Source organism: Eschscholzia californica, unplaced genomic scaffold (assembly GCF_041429995.1).
Source record: "Eschscholzia californica isolate CP2 unplaced genomic scaffold, dmEscCali1.0.p SCAF_4, whole genome shotgun sequence".
In the NCBI taxonomy this organism is placed as follows: domain Eukaryota; kingdom Viridiplantae; phylum Streptophyta; class Magnoliopsida; order Ranunculales; family Papaveraceae; genus Eschscholzia; species Eschscholzia californica.
In genome coordinates, this window is record NW_028238461.1 from 9144582 (window position 1) to 9164769 (window position 20188).

The 20188-nt window shown below is 35.1% G+C and overlaps 1 protein-coding gene across 1 annotated transcript; it reads right to left on the reverse strand.

Moving 5' to 3' along the window:
- Positions 1-824: 824 nt before the first annotated feature.
- Positions 825-4804, reverse strand: LOC147542380 (uncharacterized). Its single transcript, XM_086635298.1, has 6 exons — positions 3425-4804; positions 2963-3196; positions 2672-2863; positions 1448-2105; positions 1288-1364; positions 825-1238 (listed from the first exon to the last, which is right to left on the reverse strand). The coding sequence occupies exons 1-6, from the start codon at positions 4802-4804 to the stop codon at positions 825-827; spliced, it is 2955 nt and encodes a 984-aa protein (XP_086491424.1).
- Positions 4805-20188: the final 15384 nt, after the last annotated feature.

The following is a 20188-nucleotide window of genomic DNA, read 5'->3' on the forward strand; positions in this document are numbered from 1 at the left end:
TAACCTTCAGAATTTTAGAATTTATGTTAACACTTTCAACCACTTGGACAACCAAGTGTTGACATTATTATTATTATTATTATTATTATTATTATTATTATTATTATTATTATTATTATTATTATTATTATTATATTCAGTGTAGTGTTACCGTTGGCAGATAACCAAATTTTAAATAAAATTTAAATCATTACACATTTTATGTTAATCTAGAGTCAAACTTAAAGGATTGTGCAGATAATAATGGGGCTAAAGTTTAGTGTTTAAATTAGTCAATATAAATAAGGCTTGAAATTAAAACGGATAATAGTTAGATAAAATAACTTAGGTATTTATGTTTTGGGCAGAACGTAGTAATACTATTACTGTTCCGATTATGTTCTAATCTCAATAGTCCAATTGTTTTATATATTCAACTTAGTCGATCTTGCAATAGAGAAAAGACTCAGAGATGTTAGAAACTAAACTACTTAGATAAGTAATCATTGATTTAGACTGAATTAGGGATATTCTAAGTACATTGATTACTACAAAAGAGAAAAGTACATCCGTTCAAAAAAAGAGAAAAGTGGGTAAGTTACTAGTAGAGACTTAGAGGAGGTAGTGGATTGGGACTTTCACAAATATTTGTAAACAAAATGTCCTGTTCAAGACATTTCAGGTGATTTATTATAGACAAAATGTCTTTATATACATTTTTTTTTTTTTTGAAGAAAACCTTATAAATCAATAGATTGTTTACAAGTAGGACCTGTCCAGCAAAGAAAGCAAATGAAAGGTCTAAAAGCAAACATTTTAACATTAGAAGGGCAAACTAATAATCATTAATTAATGTGGGCTGCAGCAGCCAGGTCGTGGGCCTCCATATTCTGGGTCCGAAAGCAGTATTGCAACTCCATGCGGGTCGAGTTTACCCGACGCTTGAGACCGTCGATGAGATGTGATAGTCTCCATGGTATGATGGCATCTACGATTGAGATTAACTCCACCGAAACCCTACTGTCTGTTTCCAATATATAAGGGGGCTTGTTCATTTCCTCAGCTAGGGTTAACCCCAGCTCCACCGCCGACAGCTCACTTTGCAAAGGAGAAAGAGCCTCAATCCTCTTCATCTTCACACCTAAAGTTACTCCATTCGAATCTTTGGCAATAGCTGCACATGTGGCTCCAATTTCTCTGTAGGATCCGTCGTAATTTATCTTAATCGTTCCGATCGGAGGAGGTCTCCATTGATTTCCCTACACAGTTTCGTTAGTGATACTTGGAATGAATAGATCTGAGACATACCTTAGTTCTTCTTTGGTTAACCACCGACACCGGAGTAGATCTGGTGGTTTGTTTTGGAAATACAACTCGTTTCTTGTCTTCCACCAGAACCAAAAGAGGTTTGTGACTGTATACCATTCCCGATCTCCTCTTTCCTTTTTTGATAAAATGTTAGACAAACATTTAATCGGATCTGTTCTTATGTGTTGTATGGTGTCCAAATCTGCTTGAGCAAGGAGCTCCTGGAACTTCGGGCAACTACCAAACAGATGGTAAGTAGTTTCATCATCTCCTGTTTCACATAGCTTGCATGACTGTGATTTCTCTGGAATACGTTTGTGTATATTGTTTAAAGTAGCCAATCCGTCATTTATTAGTTTCCAAATAAACATTTGAATTTTTGGAACCATCTGTTTCTTCTTCCAAAAAATTTTCCAAGGAAAATCATAAGCCTCTTGTGATCTGACTGGGAGATCTTTAATCTCTGAATAGAAGGATTTTGCTGAAAATTTTCCCGATTCATTAGGTTTCCAGATTAGCATGTCATCTTGATGAACTTGTTTGATATTTGTATTAATGATGGCCTGAGCTTCTGTTTCCGAGAACCATTCCTTTATATTGTCTATATTCCAAGACTTTTCTCCCTGTTTCATGAGTTGAGAAACAAATACAATGTCTTCTGGTAAATTATTAGTATCAGTTAGTTTGTGATCAGGTATATCCTGAACCCAATGATCCGACCTAATTTTTATGTGATCACCATTGCCTATATGCCAAATTATGTTCCTCTTAATGGTATCTTTAGTATGGAACATAGCCTGCCAGAATTGAGAGGTCCCCTGGGGCAACTCATAGGACCAATAGTCAATATGTCTCAAGTACTTAGCATTAATAAGCTTAACCCAGACCTCATCTGGTCTAGTTAGAAATCTCCAAGTCATGTTGGCTATAAGGGAGAGGTTAACTTCATGTATAGATCTGATTCCTAGGCCTCCTCTATGCTTAGGGGAAGAAATAATGTCCCAGTTTATGAAATGTAACTTTTATCATTAGTATTATGACCCCACCAAAAGCTACGCTCAATTTTCTCTAATTGGTATACCACATGTTTAGGAATCAGCTGAAAACTACTCGTATATGTACAAAAAGAGGCCAAAATAGATTTAATAAGAACCGTCCTGCCAGCTTGGGTTGTAAATTTGTGTTTCCAACCAGACAAAGTGGTATTGAACTTCTCTATAAGCCAGTTATAACTCTGAATTTTGTTGTCTTTTTTGAGGACTAGGGCTCCTAAGTATTTCTCCATGTCTGTCATCAATGGAGCCTGAAGTTTGCCTATGAAAGTTTCTTTGATACTTAAAGGCACACCTCTACTGAAGAAAATCGAAGATTTATTGAAATTTACCTGTTGGCCCGAGAAGCTTGAGTAGTGATCCATAATTTGAATAACCGTATCAAGATTATTAGTATTTGCTTTGCCAAAAATAATAAGGTCATCAGCAAAAAGGAGATGTGTAATAGAGGGGGCTGCTGAATTGACCTTATAGCCTGTAAATTTACCTTTGTTCTCATAATGATTAATAAGGAGAGAAAGCGACTGAGAGCAAAGAATAAATAGATAGGGCGAAAGCGGACAACCCTGTCTAAGGCCTCTAGAGGCCGAAAAGTTGCCTACAATACTACCATTGATTTGTACATTGAATCTAGAGGTAGTAACACACGACATAATCAAGGCAAGGATAGTGCCAGAGAAACCAGTAGATTTTAATACAGTATGAAGAAACTCCCAACTCACTCTATCATAGGCTTTCGCCATATCCATTTTGAGTGAGAAAGTTCCTTTTTTGGCCCTAGAAGAGTTCATAGAATGAAGGAGTTCTTTGGTGATAATTATATTATCCATGATTTGTCTGTTTGGAACAAATGCATTCTGGTTCCAAGAAATACAGCCCTCCAAAAACGGTCTAATACGGTTTGCTATAATTTTAGTGATGAATTTGTAAACCGAATTGCAAAGGGAGATTGGTCTAAACTCCGAGGCTGTACTCGGGTTCCTGATTTTGGGTATTAAGGCTATAGTAGTAAAATTTAATTGAGGGTCTATGTTGCCTGTCGAGAAAGAAAGTTGAATATATTGAGTTAGTTCCGGACCAATTACCTCCCAATGATGTTGAAAGAAGAAACAAGGTAGCCCATCAGGTCCCGGACTCTTTATTGACCCCATTTCCATCACTACAACCTTAATTTCCTCAGCTGACGGAATCTTTGAGATATCGGCCAGTTGTTCGACCGAAAGAACCTTATATGCATTGATGACTTCCTCAGGAGGGTCATTTACCCGGTCACCTGTAAACAAATTCTGAAAAAAAGTTATAAACTCATTTTGAATCTCTTCCTTGTTTTTGGATGAACTACCATCACTGAGTTTAAGTTCATGGATTTTATTTTTCTGTTTTCGGCTGGACATAGCAACATGAAATGCCTTAGTGTTTCGATCAACATTGTGCACCCATTTTGATCTTGCTCTTTGTTCTGCTCTAGTTTTTTGAATGTCCTCCAAATAAACGAGTTCCTCCTGAATTTTACTCTCCGTGTTTAATATGTCGTCTGTCGGTAGTAGAGCCTGTATTTGGAGAAGCCTCTTCCTCGAGATATAGAGTCTATTTTTAATAACCCCGAATGCTCTATTACTCCACTTTTGAATCGAGTGTTTAACTGTTTGAATTTTATCCAGGAAGGGGCCTAAACTCTGATCCCATGTATCTTTGAAAAGAGGGCTATAATTTTTATGTTTCGTCCAAAACATCTCATACTTAGTAACAGTATTAATGGGTTGTCCTTCCACAATTAATTTCAACAGAATTGGCGCATGGTCGCTATTGTATCTCGGGAGATGAAAAACCCCCGCCTCCGGATAATACATCAACCAGTCTGCATCACAGAGGACCCTGTCCAATCGTTCTTTAGTCAAATGATGTATGGCTTTGTTATTGGTCCAAGTGTATGCCGGTCCATTAAACCCCAGATCCAGAAGATTAGCGTTGCTAATAAATTGCTGAAATTGATTCAAGAAAGGGATATTAGAACTACCTCCAAATTTTTCATTATGGTTGGATAAGGCATTTAAACCTCCTATACAACAATAAGGGTTCGTTAACCCTTGAATTCTATGAAGAAGGTTATTCCAAAATGCTGGTCTGTCCTGTATATTAGGAGGACCATAAATACAAAGCAATTCCCAAGAATTAACTCCTGGGCTACTAACAGTGGCATGAATTAAGTTAATAGAGGAAAAATTAACATCTATTTTAATATCGTTAGACCAGTACAATAACAACCCACCACTCCGACCGGAGGAGGGTACAACGTGAAAATTCCGAAGATTAGCATTAGTAAAAAGTGAAAGAGGAATAAAAGTAGAAATTTTAGTTTCAGAAAGAAAGACAACGGAGGGCTTAAGCGCCCTCAGGAACTGGTTGAGTGTTTCCTTTGTCGGGGTGTTCCCAAGCCCCCGACAATTCCAAGCCAGAATATTCATTTCGATGTCGGCATTAGGGTTGCCGATACCCGATCATCTTTTTTGTCCTGTGCCTGATGTCTGCTAGATCGCTTGAAATGTTTTGTAGCCCGAACATCCTCGAGAGTCATATCAACGTCGACATAACCAGAATTACTGGTTGATGCTTTCCCCGAATTATTATCCTGATGTAACTTATCCTGTTCAAAAAGCAAATTATTGTGAACACCCATAGGAATAATGGCATTCGGTACTCCTCTCTTCCTTGTCCTACACAGATTAGACAACAGTTCACCAAAATTAGTTTTAATCGAATAATCAAACTCTTTTTCTTGATCATCCTGGTTCGACGTTGAATCGTTAGATAGATTCAATTCCGAATTAAAACCCAGACCATAAGAATCCAGTTCTTTAACTCTACTCTTAGGGCTGAACGGAACTTTAAAGTCTTCACTATATTCCGGTTTCATGGCCTTTATTACTTTAATTCTAAGATCTTCCGAAATGTCTTGTTTCAAAAGGTCATTAAATGCTATGATAGTCGAACAAAACTTGATGGTATGACCTATGAGACCGCAAAAAATACAGAACCTGGGCAGTTTTTCTATTTTTAGTGAGATAGCCATGATTTTGGTGTTTGAAAGTTTCAGATAAACCACTTGTTGCAATGGTTTGAGAATATTAAGTTCGATCTTTACTCTTCCAAAAAGACTCCATTTTGAGGCTTCTTCAATTGTAGTTGGAATGAAATTACCAATTGAACCCGCTAAACGATTAACCACTGTGCTATTAAGATGACTAGGTGGGATCCCATGCATTTGGACCCAAAACCAAGCCGAATTAAACTCGTGATCAATTGGCATAACTTCCGGATTACATTGTTGAAGAATAATTAATTCGTCTTGGATTACCCATGGAGCACTTTCCATCGCCAAGTCAAGTTCAGTGGCTGTAGCGAATTTGATAAGGAAAACATTATCTTTTACTTCGGTGAGATGGAACTTGTTAGGGCCATGAATGACCCGAGATAACCTAGATAAAGCCTGGGTGATATCTACTTTTTTGGAACTTTGGATCCACACCACTCCATTTTTCATAACATCCATCTCCCAAGGTACAAGATCCTGTCCGTCCACCGTTATTTGGATCCACACCACTCCATTGTAAACAAAATGTCTTTATAGACATTTCAAGACATTTTGGATTATTTCCCAAATGGCCCCCAACTTTGTGACCAGCTTCCTGCATGGCCCCTACTTTAGCAATAATTCCCGTATGATCCCCTTTTTCCGTTATCTTTAACTTTCCGTTACTCTCTCTCCTCCATCTCATTTCTTTCTCCGTCAAGTCACCTATCATGCCACATCATCATCTTCTCCGGCATAAGTCGCCGGCCGGCCAAATTTCCGGCCGGCGACCTTCAATTTTTTTTTATTCTCTCTTTCTCTCTAATTTTTTTTAAATTTCTTCTCACCTCTCTCCCTCTCTCTAAACTCCGGCTAAGGGGGTTTCCCTTCGCCGGAGGTATGTCGTGACTCGTGATGAACAGATCAAGTCTGTTCATCACGAACAGACAGATCTGTTCGACAGACCTCCGGCGAAGAGAAACCCCCTTCGCCAAAGTTTAGAAAGAGAGAGGTGAAAGGAAATAAAAAAAAATTTAGAGAGAGAGAATACAAAAAATTTAAGGTCAGCCGCAGAAATTTGATCGGTCGGCGACTTATGCCGGAGAAGATGATGATGTGGCGTGATAGGTGACTTGGTAGAGAGAGAAAATGAGATGGAGGAGAGAGAGTAACGGAAAATTAAAGATAACAGAAAAGGGGGCCATACGGGAATTATTGCTAAAGTAGGGGGCCAGGCAGGAAGCTCGTCACAAAGTTGGGGGCCATTTGGGAAATAACCCAAGAGAAAAGTACATCCGTCCAAAAAAAGAGAAAAGTGGGTAAGTTACTAGTAGAAACTTAGAGGGGGTAGTGGATTGGGACTTTCAAAAAGGTTTGTAGACAAAATGTCCCGTAGACATTTCAAGACATTTCGGGTGATTTATTATAGACAAAATGTCTTTATAGACATTTTCAAGACATTGAGTTTGTAAACAAAATGTCTTTATAGACATTTCAAGACATTTGATCCATAAACAAAATGTCCTGAGGACATTTCAAGATCTTGAATCCATTGACAAAATGTGTAATGCATATTATATTTGTACTAATCAAAAATATATTTCTCGACTTTCGTAGACATCTGTGAATATCTGCGGACATTGATGGACATTTGGTGGATATTTTATATTTTAATATTCTTATTATCGTTTAATCACATGAAATAATATATTTGCACAAACATTTCAAAATATACTTTCGTAGACATCTGTGAATATTTGTGGACATTGATGGATATTTGGTAGACATTTGTTATTTTAATATTATTATTATTGTTTAATCACATTAAATAATATAATTGTATGAACATTTCAAAAATATATTTTTCGACTTTCTTAGACATCTGTGAATATTTGTGGACATTGATGGACATTTGGAAGACATTTATTATTTTAATATTATTTTTGTTTAATCACATGAAATAATATATTTGTATGAACATCTCAAAAATATATTTTTCGACTTCCTTAGACATCTGTAAATATTTGTGGACGTTGATGGCCATTTGGTAGACATTTATTATTTTAATATTATTATTGTTGCTTAATCACATTAAATAATATATTTGTATGAACATTTCAAAAATATATTTTTCGACTTCCGTAGACATCTGTGAATATTTGTGGATATTGATGAACATTTGGTAGACATTTATTATTTTAACATTATTATTATTGTTTAACCACATGAAATAATATATGTGTATGAACATCTCAAAAATATATTTTTCGACTTTCGTAGACATCTGTTGATATTTGTGGACATTGATAGACATTTGGTAGACATTTATTATTTTAATATTATTATTGTTGTTTAATCACATTAAATAATATATTTGTATGCACATTTCAAAAATATATTTCGACTTTCGTAGACATCTGTAAATATTTGTGGACATTTAGTGGTCATATATTATTTTAATAATGTTATTGTTGTTTAATCACATGATGGACTCTAAATGTCTTTTATTTTTGTAAAGACATTTTGGACTCCAAACTTGTCCCAAATCCTTCACAAAATCCATCAAACTATGAAGTCTACCAAAGTTCGCGGACATTTTGTCTATAATTGAATGCCACAGACATTCGGGAATTTATAAATGTCTAGATTTGAAAGCCTCAGACATTTCAGGACTTTCAAATGTCTGAATTTGAATGCCTCAGTCATTTCAGGATTCTTAAATGTCTGGATTTGTATGCCCCAGAATCCTGAAATGTCTCACTCCACTAACCTCCCCCCGCCCCCCTAGTCGCCTAACTTTTTGTTCCTCTTGTGAATATGTAGATATCAAACTTATAGTGAAGGGTTGAAATTAAAACGGATAATAGTTAGATAAATAAATTAGGTATTTATGTTTTGGACAGAAACGTAGTAATACTCCTCATATTATGTTCTAATCTCAATTGTCCAATTGTTCTGTGTATTCAACTTAGTCGATCTTGCAACAAACAAGAGACTCTGTCGAGACGTTAGAAACTATTCTTTTTGATAAGTGATCATTGATTTAGACTGAATTACAGATACTCAAGTACATTGATTAAGACAAAAAAGAAAAGTGCATCCGTCCAAAAAAGAGAAAAGTGGGTAAGTTACTAACGAGGACCTAGTCGTCTAACTTTTTCTTTTACTTCGTCCTCTAAATATATAGATTTCAAATTTATAGTGAAGGGATGGACTTCTAAAAGTTTGGTGGTATTTTCTTTTTTATTTATGGTAATTAGTGTTCCAATAATGTAAGAACTAAATCTTAATATTTTACCTGACTTTGATTACATTATGAAAATGTAAGATTAAAATACCACTTTATCATAAGAAAACATATATATACATAATTCACGGTCATAATACAATAAATAAAAAAAGTTTAAAAAAAGTGCCAACTTAAAACCATAAACAAACACATTAAAGTCGTAAGGTACTAACTAACATCTAACAAATAACCACCCACCTATATATGATCTATAGTCTAGTTTATAGGAAGAAAACTCCCACCGAAACAGGAATATGTTGGAAAAAGGGGCTTTAAACCAAATTTGAAGTTGGGCCTTGTAGGGAATATTATGTGGGCTTGGAGTTTGAGTGTGGCTTGAGTACTATAGGGTTATCAAATAGAAGTGTGTTGGAACAAAAAGGTGGTGCAAGTCAAAAACGTGCCTGTGCCTTTTTTTTTTTAGAGATTAAAAAAGTATCCTAGTGAGAGAAAGTAAAAATGAGATAGAGTTCTTGGTGGTTCCTTTGCAAGAGGATGTGCTACTTTAAAGAGATAATCTAATGGAACAAGACTCTTTAGCTTAATGGTATTTTGTGTTGTTTATGTCAAAAGGTTAGTAGTTATTTATGAGTATTTAACTTTGTTGTAGAAAAGATTTGAGTTCATATTTGAATCTAAGTTTGATGAGATTTAGTTGATTGATAATTTTAGAGTTCATTACTTGAGGTTTTTATTTGTGATTAATCTTTTATCATCAAACAACATGGTATCGGAGCCATAATGCTTTAGCATTTTAACACTTTGAGAATATAGGGTTTGTAAAAAAATTGGGGATCTTGTAAGAAAGATGGCAAATATGGTACAATCTCAAATACCTAGATTAACAAAAGAAAACTATGGACATTGGTCTATCCAAATGAGTGTGTTGTTGGGTTCTCAAGATTTGTGGGATATTGTTCAAAATGGTTATGTAGAACCAAGTTTAGAAGAAGAGGATAGTATGAATGATTTACAAAAAAATGTTCTTAAAGATTCAAGGAAGAATGATAAAAAAGCTTTGTTTCTCATATATCAAGGGATAGATAGTCCTACATTTGAAAAAGTATCCGAAGCAAAATCATCGAAAGAGGCTTGGAATATTCTCAAGAATTCTTTTAGAGGAGTTGATAAAGTAGTGAAGGCTCGTCTTCAAATTTTGCGCGGTGAATTTGAAAGGTTGAGTATGAATGAAGGAGAACTTGTTTCCGATTATGTTTCAAGAGTATTGTCTAATGTTAACGAAATGAAAAGGTGTGGTGAAAAATGTGATGATGTTCAGGTGATGGAGAAGATTTTACGGTCTTTGACACCAAAATTTGATAATGTGGTTATTGTTGTTGAAGAATCAAAAGACTTGGAATCTATGACGGTAGATGAATTGATGGGAACATTGCAAATCCATGAACAAAAGGTGAATAGAAATGTTACAAACTCTTCAAATTATTCGGTTGATCAAGTGCTTCAAGCAAAACTAACTTTAGAAGAAAAACAATGTATATCAAAAAAGGAAAAAGACTATGAGAGTTATGGAAGAGGCTATGATAATCATAGAAGGGGCTTTGGAAACCAAAGAGGAAGAAATCCTTTTAATAGAGGAAGAACAAATGAATCAAGAGGAAGAGGTAGAGGAAACTTTACTAGACCTTATAATAGTCAAGGTAGAGATAAAAGGGATATTGAATGCTACAATTGTCACAAACTTGGACATTATAGTAATGAATGTTGGTATAAAAATGAAGTGAAGGAAGAATCAAATCTTGTTGAGAACGATGTAGAAATTAATGTGGATCCTACATTGTTATTTTCTTGTGATGGGTTTGATGAATCTCAAACAAATACTTGGTATTTTGATACCGGTGCAAGTAATCATATTTGTGGGAAAAGAGAATTGTTTGTTGAAGTAAATGAAAATGTAAAAGGGAATATAAAGTTTGGCGACTCTTCAAAGATTCCGGTGCTAGGAAAAGGTAATATCCTCATTCAACTAAAAAATGGCAACCATAGTTATATTTCCGATGTTTATTATGTTCCCGATATGAAAAATAATATTTTGAGTTTGGGACAACTTTTAGAGAAGGGATATGATATTAGATTGAAGGATCTTCATCTCACGTTAAGAGATAGAAGTGGAACTCTCATTGCCAAGGTGAAGATGGCGAAAAATAGATTATTCCCTTTGAACATTCAACATGGTGATGTAAAATGCTTAAACTCTATTGTGAAAGATAAATCTTGGTTGTGGCATTTGAGACTTGGGCATCTAAACTTTGATGGGATGAAGACTTTGGCAAGCAAGAATATGGTAAGGGGTTTACCATATATTGATCACCCACATAAAGTGTGTGAAGGATGTATCTTTGGTAAACATCATCGAACAAATTTTTCTAAAGAAGGAAGGTGGAGAGCTTATAATCCATTGGAACTTGTGCATACCGATGTTTGTGGTCCATTGAAGCCGATGACAAATGGAGGTAATAACTATTTCCTTACTTTCATTGATGATTATAGTAGAAAAACATGGGTATACTTCTTGAAAAATAAATTTGAAGCATTTAAAGAATTCAAGAATATGGTTGAAAAACAAAGTGGTTATGTGATCAAGAAATTAAGATCCGATAGAGGTGGAGAATACACTTCAAGAGATTTTGATATGTTTTGTAAAAATCATGGGATTATTCATGAACTTACTCCATCATACACACCACAACTAAATGGAGTGTCCGAGAGGAAAAACCGCACCATATTAAATATGGCAAGAAGCATGTTAAAAGAGAAAATGTTGCCTAGAAATTTTTGGGGGGAAGCCGTGGCATGTGCCGTATATTTATTGAATAGATGTCCCACAAAAAGTGTGTATATGAAGACACCGGAAGAGGCATGGGGCTACTACAAGCCAAGTGTGGCTCATTTAAAAGTTTTTGGGTGCATTGCTTATGCAAAGATACCGGAAGCAAGAAGAACAAAACTTGATGACAAAGGTGAAAAATGTATATTCCTTGGTTATAATGAACAAACAAAATGCTACAAGTTATTCAACCCTATTGCCAATAAAGTTCTCCTTAGTAGAGATGTTGTATTTGAAGAAGAAATGGCATGGGAGTGGAAAGGAAAAGAAATTACTCAAGTTGAACTTGAGCTTGAAGGGGAAGAACATGAAAAAGAAGAAGCACCAAGAGAAGTTCAAAGAGAGCCACAAACACCGATGTATAGAGAAGCATCATCATCGTCATCACCTTCATCCTCGTCTCCATCATCTTCATCATCGGGGGGAAGTTCTAATGAAAGACCAATGAAGACGAGAAGTTTGAGAGAAATTTATGAAGTTGTAGATAATGAAGAAGAATTGAACTTGTGTTGTTTTCTCATGGATTGTGATCCTATTAGTTATGAAGAGGCCATCCAAGAAGAAAAATGGGAAAATGCAATGAATGAAGAAATTAATGCAATTGAAAAAAATGATACGTGGGAGTTGACAAATTTGCCAAAGGGATACAAACCTATTGGCGTGAAGTGGGTGTATAAGACAAAGAAGAATGCAAGTGGAGAAGTCCAAAGATACAAAGCAAGACTTGTAGCTAAAGGTTACAAGCAAAGAGCCGGCATTGATTATAGTGAGGTATTTGCTCCCGTTGCTCGTATGGAAACAATTAGATTGTTAATCTCTATAGCGGCTCAATATTCATGGAAGATTTATCAACTTGATGTCAAGTCGGCATTTTTAAATGGTATCCTAGAGGAAGAGATATATGTTGAACAACCTTTGGGATATGTTAGAAAGGGAAAAGAAGATAAAGTTTATAAGTTGAAGAAAGCCCTTTATGGGTTAAAGCAAGCTCCACGTGCATGGAATGCAAGAATTGATAAGTATTTTCAAGAAAATGGGTTTGAAAAGTGTCCTCATGAGCACACTTTATATATGAAAGTGAAAGAAGATGGAGGTATGTTATTTGTCTGTCTCTATGTTGATGATTTGATATTCACCGGTAATGATTCAAAACTATTTGATGAGTTCAAGAAGAGCATGATTAAGGAATTTGATATGACCGATATTGGGTTGATGGGTCATTTCCTTGGAATTGAAGTGAAGCAAATGGAAAATGGCATATTTATTTCTCAAAGTGGATATGCCAAGGAAGTTCTTAAAAGGTTTAAAATGGAGTCATGTAATCCGGTAAACACCCCTCTTGAAAGTGGAGTGGAGTTGAGAAAATGCACAAGAAGAAGTGATGTCGATCCTACATATTTCAAAAGTTTGATTGGAAGTCTACGTTATCTTACATGTACAAGACCGGATATTCTCTATGGAGTTGGGCTAGTGAGTAGGTACATGGAGACACCGGATGAATCTCACCTTAATGTTGCAAAGAGGCTCCTTCGATATGTTAAAGGTACACTCAATGATGGTTTATTTTTCTCTTGTGAACAAGATTTTAAGCTTATCGGTTATTCCGATAGTGATTGGGGTAGAGACTTAGATGAAAGAAAGAGTACATCCGGATTTGTATTTTTCATGGGCTACACGGCATTTACTTGGTCTTCTAAGAAACAACCCATTGTGACTTTATCTACTTGTGAAGCGGAATATGTAGCCGCTAGCTCTATGGTTTGTCATGCAATTTGGTTAAGAAATATGTTGAAGCATCTTCAATGCCCTCAAGTTGGTCCAACCGAAGTGTTCCTTGATAACAAATCGGCTATTGCTTTAGCCAAAAATCCCGTTTGTCATGAAAGAAGCAAGCACATTGATACACGCTACCATTTTATTCGTGAACATGTTAAAGAAGGTGATATTGAAGTGATGTATTGCAAGTCTCAAGATCAAATAGCGGATATATTTACGAAACCTTTAAAGCATGATGTCTTTGAAAGATTGAAGTGGATGTTAGGTATGAGAAGCTACGGAAATTTGGTTTAAGGGGGGATGTTGGAAAAAGGGGCTTTAAACCAAATTTGAAGTTGGGCCTTGTAGGGAATATTATGTGGGCTTGGAGTTTGAGTGTGGCTTGAGTACTATAGGGTTATCAAATAGAAGTGTGTTGGAACAAAAAGGTGGTGCAAGTCAAAAACGTGCCTGTGCCTTTTTTTTTTTAGAGATTAAAAAAGTATCCTAGTGAGAGAAAGTAAAAATGAGATAGAGTTCTTGGTGGTTCCTTTGCAAGAGGATGTGCTACTTTAAAGAGACAATCTAATGGAACAAGACTCTTTAGCTTAATGGTATTTTGTGTTGTTTATGTCAAAAGGTTAGTAGTTATTTATGAGTATTTAACTTTGTTGTAGAAAAGATTTGAGTTCATATTTGAATCTAAGTTTGATGAGATTTAGTTGATTGATAATTTTAGAGTTCATTACTTGAGGTTTTTATTTGTGATTAATCTTTTATCATCAAACAACAGAATATAGAGAGAGAAATTAAACCCCCAAGAAGAAGAAGAAGAAAGAGAGAGAGAGAGAGAGGGTTGTCCACAAGGGTAGGAATACAAATACAATTGACTCCATTAATGCCTCCTCGACTCTTCATAGCACATGATGCATTTATTTCATGTTTCTCTCTTTCTTTATATGTAGATAAAAAATAGAAGAACTTTTAGTTCAAAAAAGCCAACTTAAGACAATCTTTTTCTCTATAATTTACTCGGTGAATCTCTTTTATCATGTTTCCTTTATATTCTGATTCTGAGCTCGATCAAGACATTAAAATAATGTAATGTATATTGAGTCACATGAGACAACATTACAAATCTATGTATGTAATTATTTTGTCCGACGTTTTAAATAACGGATTGATTTAATAATATTTAATTTAAGCACAAGTCAACAAAATCATACTAATTAAATATTGGACAATTATTTTAGGTATAAGAGTTTAATTAATATGAGCAATTAGTAATAAATGTAGTTCTTTTATTGTAAGTAAAATCTTTTATACAAAACAAGAAAGCATGATAAATTTTTTTAAATAATATATCATGGAAGACACATGTTATTGTCTTTGAAAAGATTAATATTGGAATAAGATTCTAAACCAATGGGTATAAATTAGGGTCTATCTCTATTTCACTTTTGGAAGAGCTCAAATGGTGTTATAATGAGTCAATATAAATTCAATATCATCTTAATTGTGGATTATAAATTAAGGAAAATTAGGTCATTTCAACCTACAATTATTGATATTGTGGTTAAGACATGTCATTATACATTACACTTCCACACACTTTAAAAAGAAGTATTGGAACAAATCAAATTCTCAAGAAAAATCTCAAATTTGAAAATTAAAAGGGAAAGACTAATGTATTCTTCAAAAGTAGACAAAAATGCAACCAAAAGACATTAGAAAGGGTTTAGGGTTTATATACTATAAGAAGAGAAACCTAACTTCCCCATGTAATCCTACTTTGCATTTCATTATATAAATATGTATTTGGTGTCATAGTTAAGGCCCATTACATATTTTAAATATATATATATTTTTTTTCACTTTGTTTTTCGTAATATTTATTGTATTAATTGATGTAATACACTTTACAATCGTGTTTCATTATCTCATTGAAGTTAAAGTGATCATGGTAAGTTTTAGTCATCGGAAGAAGAATCAAAGTTGCGGTCTTCGTGAATAAACTCGGGTTGGAATAGCTGAATAATCTACTAGAGTCGACTTTCCTAGCTCTTTGGATTAGAACAACTTATGGAGAAAAGTTTAGTTAACTTTTACAATTATTGGTGCAGAATATGAGCCAAAAGTATTCAATTAATGACTCCTATTATTCTGCATATATTCCTTAAGGGAATATGTGATAGGCTGCTTTCTGTGGATGAACTAGAAGACCCATGTAGCCATGCTTGAGGTAGGATTCTCTATTAAAAGGAAATCCCACTGACAAGTGAGAAAGAAAAGACCCAACATCAATACCTTATCTTAGTTATCTAAGACATAGATGGAGACCTAAACTTTACCAACTATGCTATTTATGCATGAGATTACTAGCTAGCATTGGACTTCTCAAGTATAAAATGATTCTCTTGTGCCAAATACAGGGCTAGATATATGGACCACTTATATTTTTACTTTTTTTTGTTGCAAGTTTCACTTTTACTTATTGATGGTATACTTTCCACAATTGCCAATCAAATTCAGACATACCCACTTTCTATATTTTCTTAATTTCACAGTTACATAAATAATTGGAGGGTTGTGATATATGGGTTAGAGAAAATAAATACCTCATATGAAATCATATAAATTTTTATATTAAAAGGACTTAGTGGTTCTCAAACTCAAGATCAACTCAAAGTTGATGGTCTACCTAAAATATTGATGTAATCAAACTTTCAACTACTTTTAGTATAGTAGTTGGACACTCTACAAGTCTGTGAGGTCATGAGATCATACAAAACACTTTACCATTACCATAATTATGTCATAAGTAAAAAAACAGAAATATAAGATGACTTAAAGTATTTTTTCAAGGAAGAAACTTTTCTTCTCAACAAAAAAAAAGGAAGAAACTTTTCATTAATAATAGACTACAAAAGTCCAAAATAAAGAAATGTTAAAATAGAGACTGATAGTGTGTTTGGACGATAGAATTATGAATCCGCGGATTCACGAATCTAAGAAATATTTTTTAGTTTGTTTGACAACTAATAAGAATCCTATGTTTTATTATTATTTGAATACTTTTAAACGCTTCTTTAAAAAAAAATATTGAAGAAACCTTGTTCTTAAAATTTATATTTTCAAATATCGTTTCATTTAAGAAATCTATGTTTTTTTTTTCATAATTTTGTTTTCGAGAATCGTTTTTCTAATTTTTTTCGTAAACAATTTTTTTTTCGAAAAATAGTTTTTTCCGAAAGCCGTCCTCGAAAAAAAACTTTTTCCCCAAATTTCTTTTTGAAAACCTTATTTTTTTCACTTTCCCAAAAACCGATTTTTTCGAAAAACGTTTTTTCCTGGAAAAAATTAGTTTGGGAAAAAACAATTTTCATGAAGCAAAAAAGTTTTCAGTAAATTTAAGTTATCGAAAAAACGGTTTCGAGAAAAAAAATGATTTTTCGGTAAAAAAAAGTTATTTGGAGAGGTTTCGAGAAAAAAAAAATGATTTTTCGGTAAAAAAAGTTATTTGGAGAAGAATCGATTTTTCGGGAAAAAAACTGTTGTAGGAAAATCAATTTTCGGAAAAAAATGACTTTTGAAAAAAAATACTTTTTAAAATAATTATTTTGTAGAAGGAATTATTATTTTTATTGATTTTAAGTTTGAAATCTATATTTATTAATACAATATTCTAGCAAATTATAGGGGGTAAGGTGAAACTTTGATCTAATACAAATTTTAGAACTAGGAATCCTTAGGACTGAAGAGTCCTAAGATTCTTGGTAGACAAATAAATCATGAATTTTTGATTCGTATCAAATCTCACTTTTGATATAAATCCTGCAACCTAACACATCATTAATATATTATGAGTTAATTGTGCGGTAATGTCATGCTCTTGCAGACTTGCACATTTGAAGTACTCAAGGTTAGGTTGCTAGCATGTTCTGCACTATTATACTGTCACAGTGGCAAAATAGTACTTCTGTTTTCGCCTATGCGATCCATCCATGTATCTCAGTGATCTGATCTTCTATTCTCCATGTGGCTTGTTGATGGCCGTTCAATTGCAATGATCCCTCCTCCACTATAAATTCTCCATGTGGCTTGCTGATCTTCTGGTCATCTAGTCGCCTTACAGCGGTTAACAATTGGTTGGCCAAGTGGTCCAATGTTTTGGCATAAACTCTAAAATTCTGGAGGTCCTGGATTCGATTCCCGGAGGTGGTTTCCATGGTTTATTGAACTTGAATTATTAAGGTAATAAATAATGTTGTTGGGCTTTAGGCCATAGTTTAGTTGGGCTATAGGCCCGTTCTTTGTAAGAGTTTGAATTCGGCTTTCGTGCTTATCACATCTTTGATGTATCAATGTTAATGTAATGACTATCGTAGATCGTAGTGAATTTCCAAAAAAGAAAAAAGAAAGCCTTACAGCACGCTGTGGAGAGCTAATTGTGGATTGAACCCTCGTTTCAAAGTTGCGATGATCCCTCCTTTGTTCTTCGCTATTGTTGTCGTAACACCTCTAATAACAATCGAGATATTTTTAATAATAACAATTATAATATTTATTCAATTCATAACATACAATATTTCTTCTTATTATTATTATATTAACATGATATATATTTCAGTTCTAACCTGTTAACGACACGTAATACTGTAACTGACTAACATGTGACTTTTGAAACTAAATGTAAAAAAAAAAAAATACTGCGTTGGAACAAAATTATCCAGTGTCATATTAGAGAAAGGCCGGTGTTACGGGGAAATAAAGAAATTTTCCGAGGTGTGAAGTTTTGGGTGGAAACAAAAAAAATTACAACTTTTTATTTCCGCAAACAACCAAATCCTAATACTTTTTAGCTTCTTCTTCCTTTCACCTACTACCACCATCTCCGGCAACTTCCGCCATTTCTGACAACTTCCACTATTTTCGACGAACCACCATTTCTGGCGAAGGAGAGGAGCCCCTTCGGCGGAGCTCTGGTTTCCAGACGAAACCAGATTTGATTTCGTTTGGAAACCAAACCAGACGAGTAGATCTGGTTTGAACAAACCAAATCTGCTCGACTGGTTTGCTCCGGCGAAGGGGAGCAGGCGCAGGGGCTGCTCCACTTCGCCGGAGACAGAAGAAAGAGAGGAAAAGAGAAGATAGAAGAGAGGAAAAGAGAAGATAGAAGAGAGGAAAAGAGAAGATAGAAGAGAGGGTGAAGAAAGAGAGAGGCAGAACAGAGAGAGGCATAAGAGAGAGATAAAGATGATGAAGTCGTCCGCCGTCGCCGACGATTTATGAGGTGTGTTTAGTTTTAGTTTTTTAAGTTTTCCACGGTCTTCTCCTAAAATTTTTCAGCTTTCTCAAAACAATGGCCTAGAGAAAGGGGAAAAGGTAGGGAGATATCTTGAAGGGATTAAATTTTGGGTGAATAGTTTGTTGGGATCGATCTGACGTGGATCCACCCGACCACCTCCAGAAAAGTCCAAACACGTGAGGAAGGACTGTGCCCCCACCAATATTAACTTCATTCATAACAAGTTGAAAGAAAAAGAGACAGGGACCGACTGATACAAGTTACTCATCTCATAACGAACTATGTCGACAGAGAAAACAAAACGTCCACGTCGCAACTATTGGTCGGGTTATAGACTGCCACATCATCATCTCCATCACCTAAAACAATAAAACAATAGACAGTGCCGTGGCCTGTACAGAGCTGAGAACAAATTCACCGCCGCCGCTCAGTGTCTAGCGATGAATCTAGCTTCATGCAGACTGAGTTTTGCACTAATTACAATCCCAAATGGAGACGGGTTCAGATTTAGCTCCACTAACACTGAATTGGGATGCTTACTCACATGTCTAGCGGAGTAGAAAGGGCATGATGACTTCGATGACCACTTTCGACTGAGAAGATATAGTTTTTAATCAGAAGCATAATCAACTCAGTAAGTGTAGTTAGTTCTACCTAAAGATTTGGCATTGCGAGGAAAAGCAACTTTTGGGAGAGTTTAAGTCTTGAGTAAATAATAATAGAAAGAGTTAATTCCTATATGGCCCCTACTTTGTGACCAGCTTCTTTTATGGCCCCCTTTTTTTCTTAAATTCAAATATGACCCCCTATTTTTAGATAAATGTCATTACTACCCTTCTTTATTCTAAATTTAAAACAATAAAAAAAAATTATTTCCACCTCACCCCTCTCTCTCTCCACCTCATCTCTCCCTACACATCATCTCTCCCTACACCTCACCCCTCTCTCTCTTTCTCTCTCCAATTCACCTCTCTCTCTCTCCAACTCTCCTCTCTCTCTCCTACTCACCCCTTTCTTCTCTGGCAAGGTGGCCGGCCGGAAAATTCTCTCTCCTTCAAACTTAAAAAAAAAAAAAATTCTCTCTCCTCTCTCTCTCTCTAAATTTTTTTTTTTTTAAAAAAAAAATCTCTCCACTCTCTCTCTCTCTAAAACTCCGGCGAAGGGGGTTTCCCTTCGCCGGAGATCTGTTCAGGAACAGATCTGTTCGTGAACAGAGTTGTTTTCTACCCTTGCCTTTTCTCTCGATTTCTCTAGCAAAATATGAAGAACAAAAAGAAAACCGTCTCCTTACTCCACCACCAATCACCGCTTTACCTTCCACCGCCGAGCCAGTCACCGCCACCGCTTAACGCCTTCCTCCGCCGAGACACCTGGGTAAACTCAATTTCGGAAGAAAACCCCTAATTACTTTATTAATCCTGGTTCCTTTAGATCCGATCAAGTTAATTGGTCCTGTGTTGGTCAAGCAATTGATGAGATCGATTTTCCCAATTTTAGGGTTTTTTCAGATCTAAGTTTTCAACTTTTGTTATGATCAGAACGAGTTTGGTTAATGCTTCTTCTGCCCAGAGAATAAGTATCA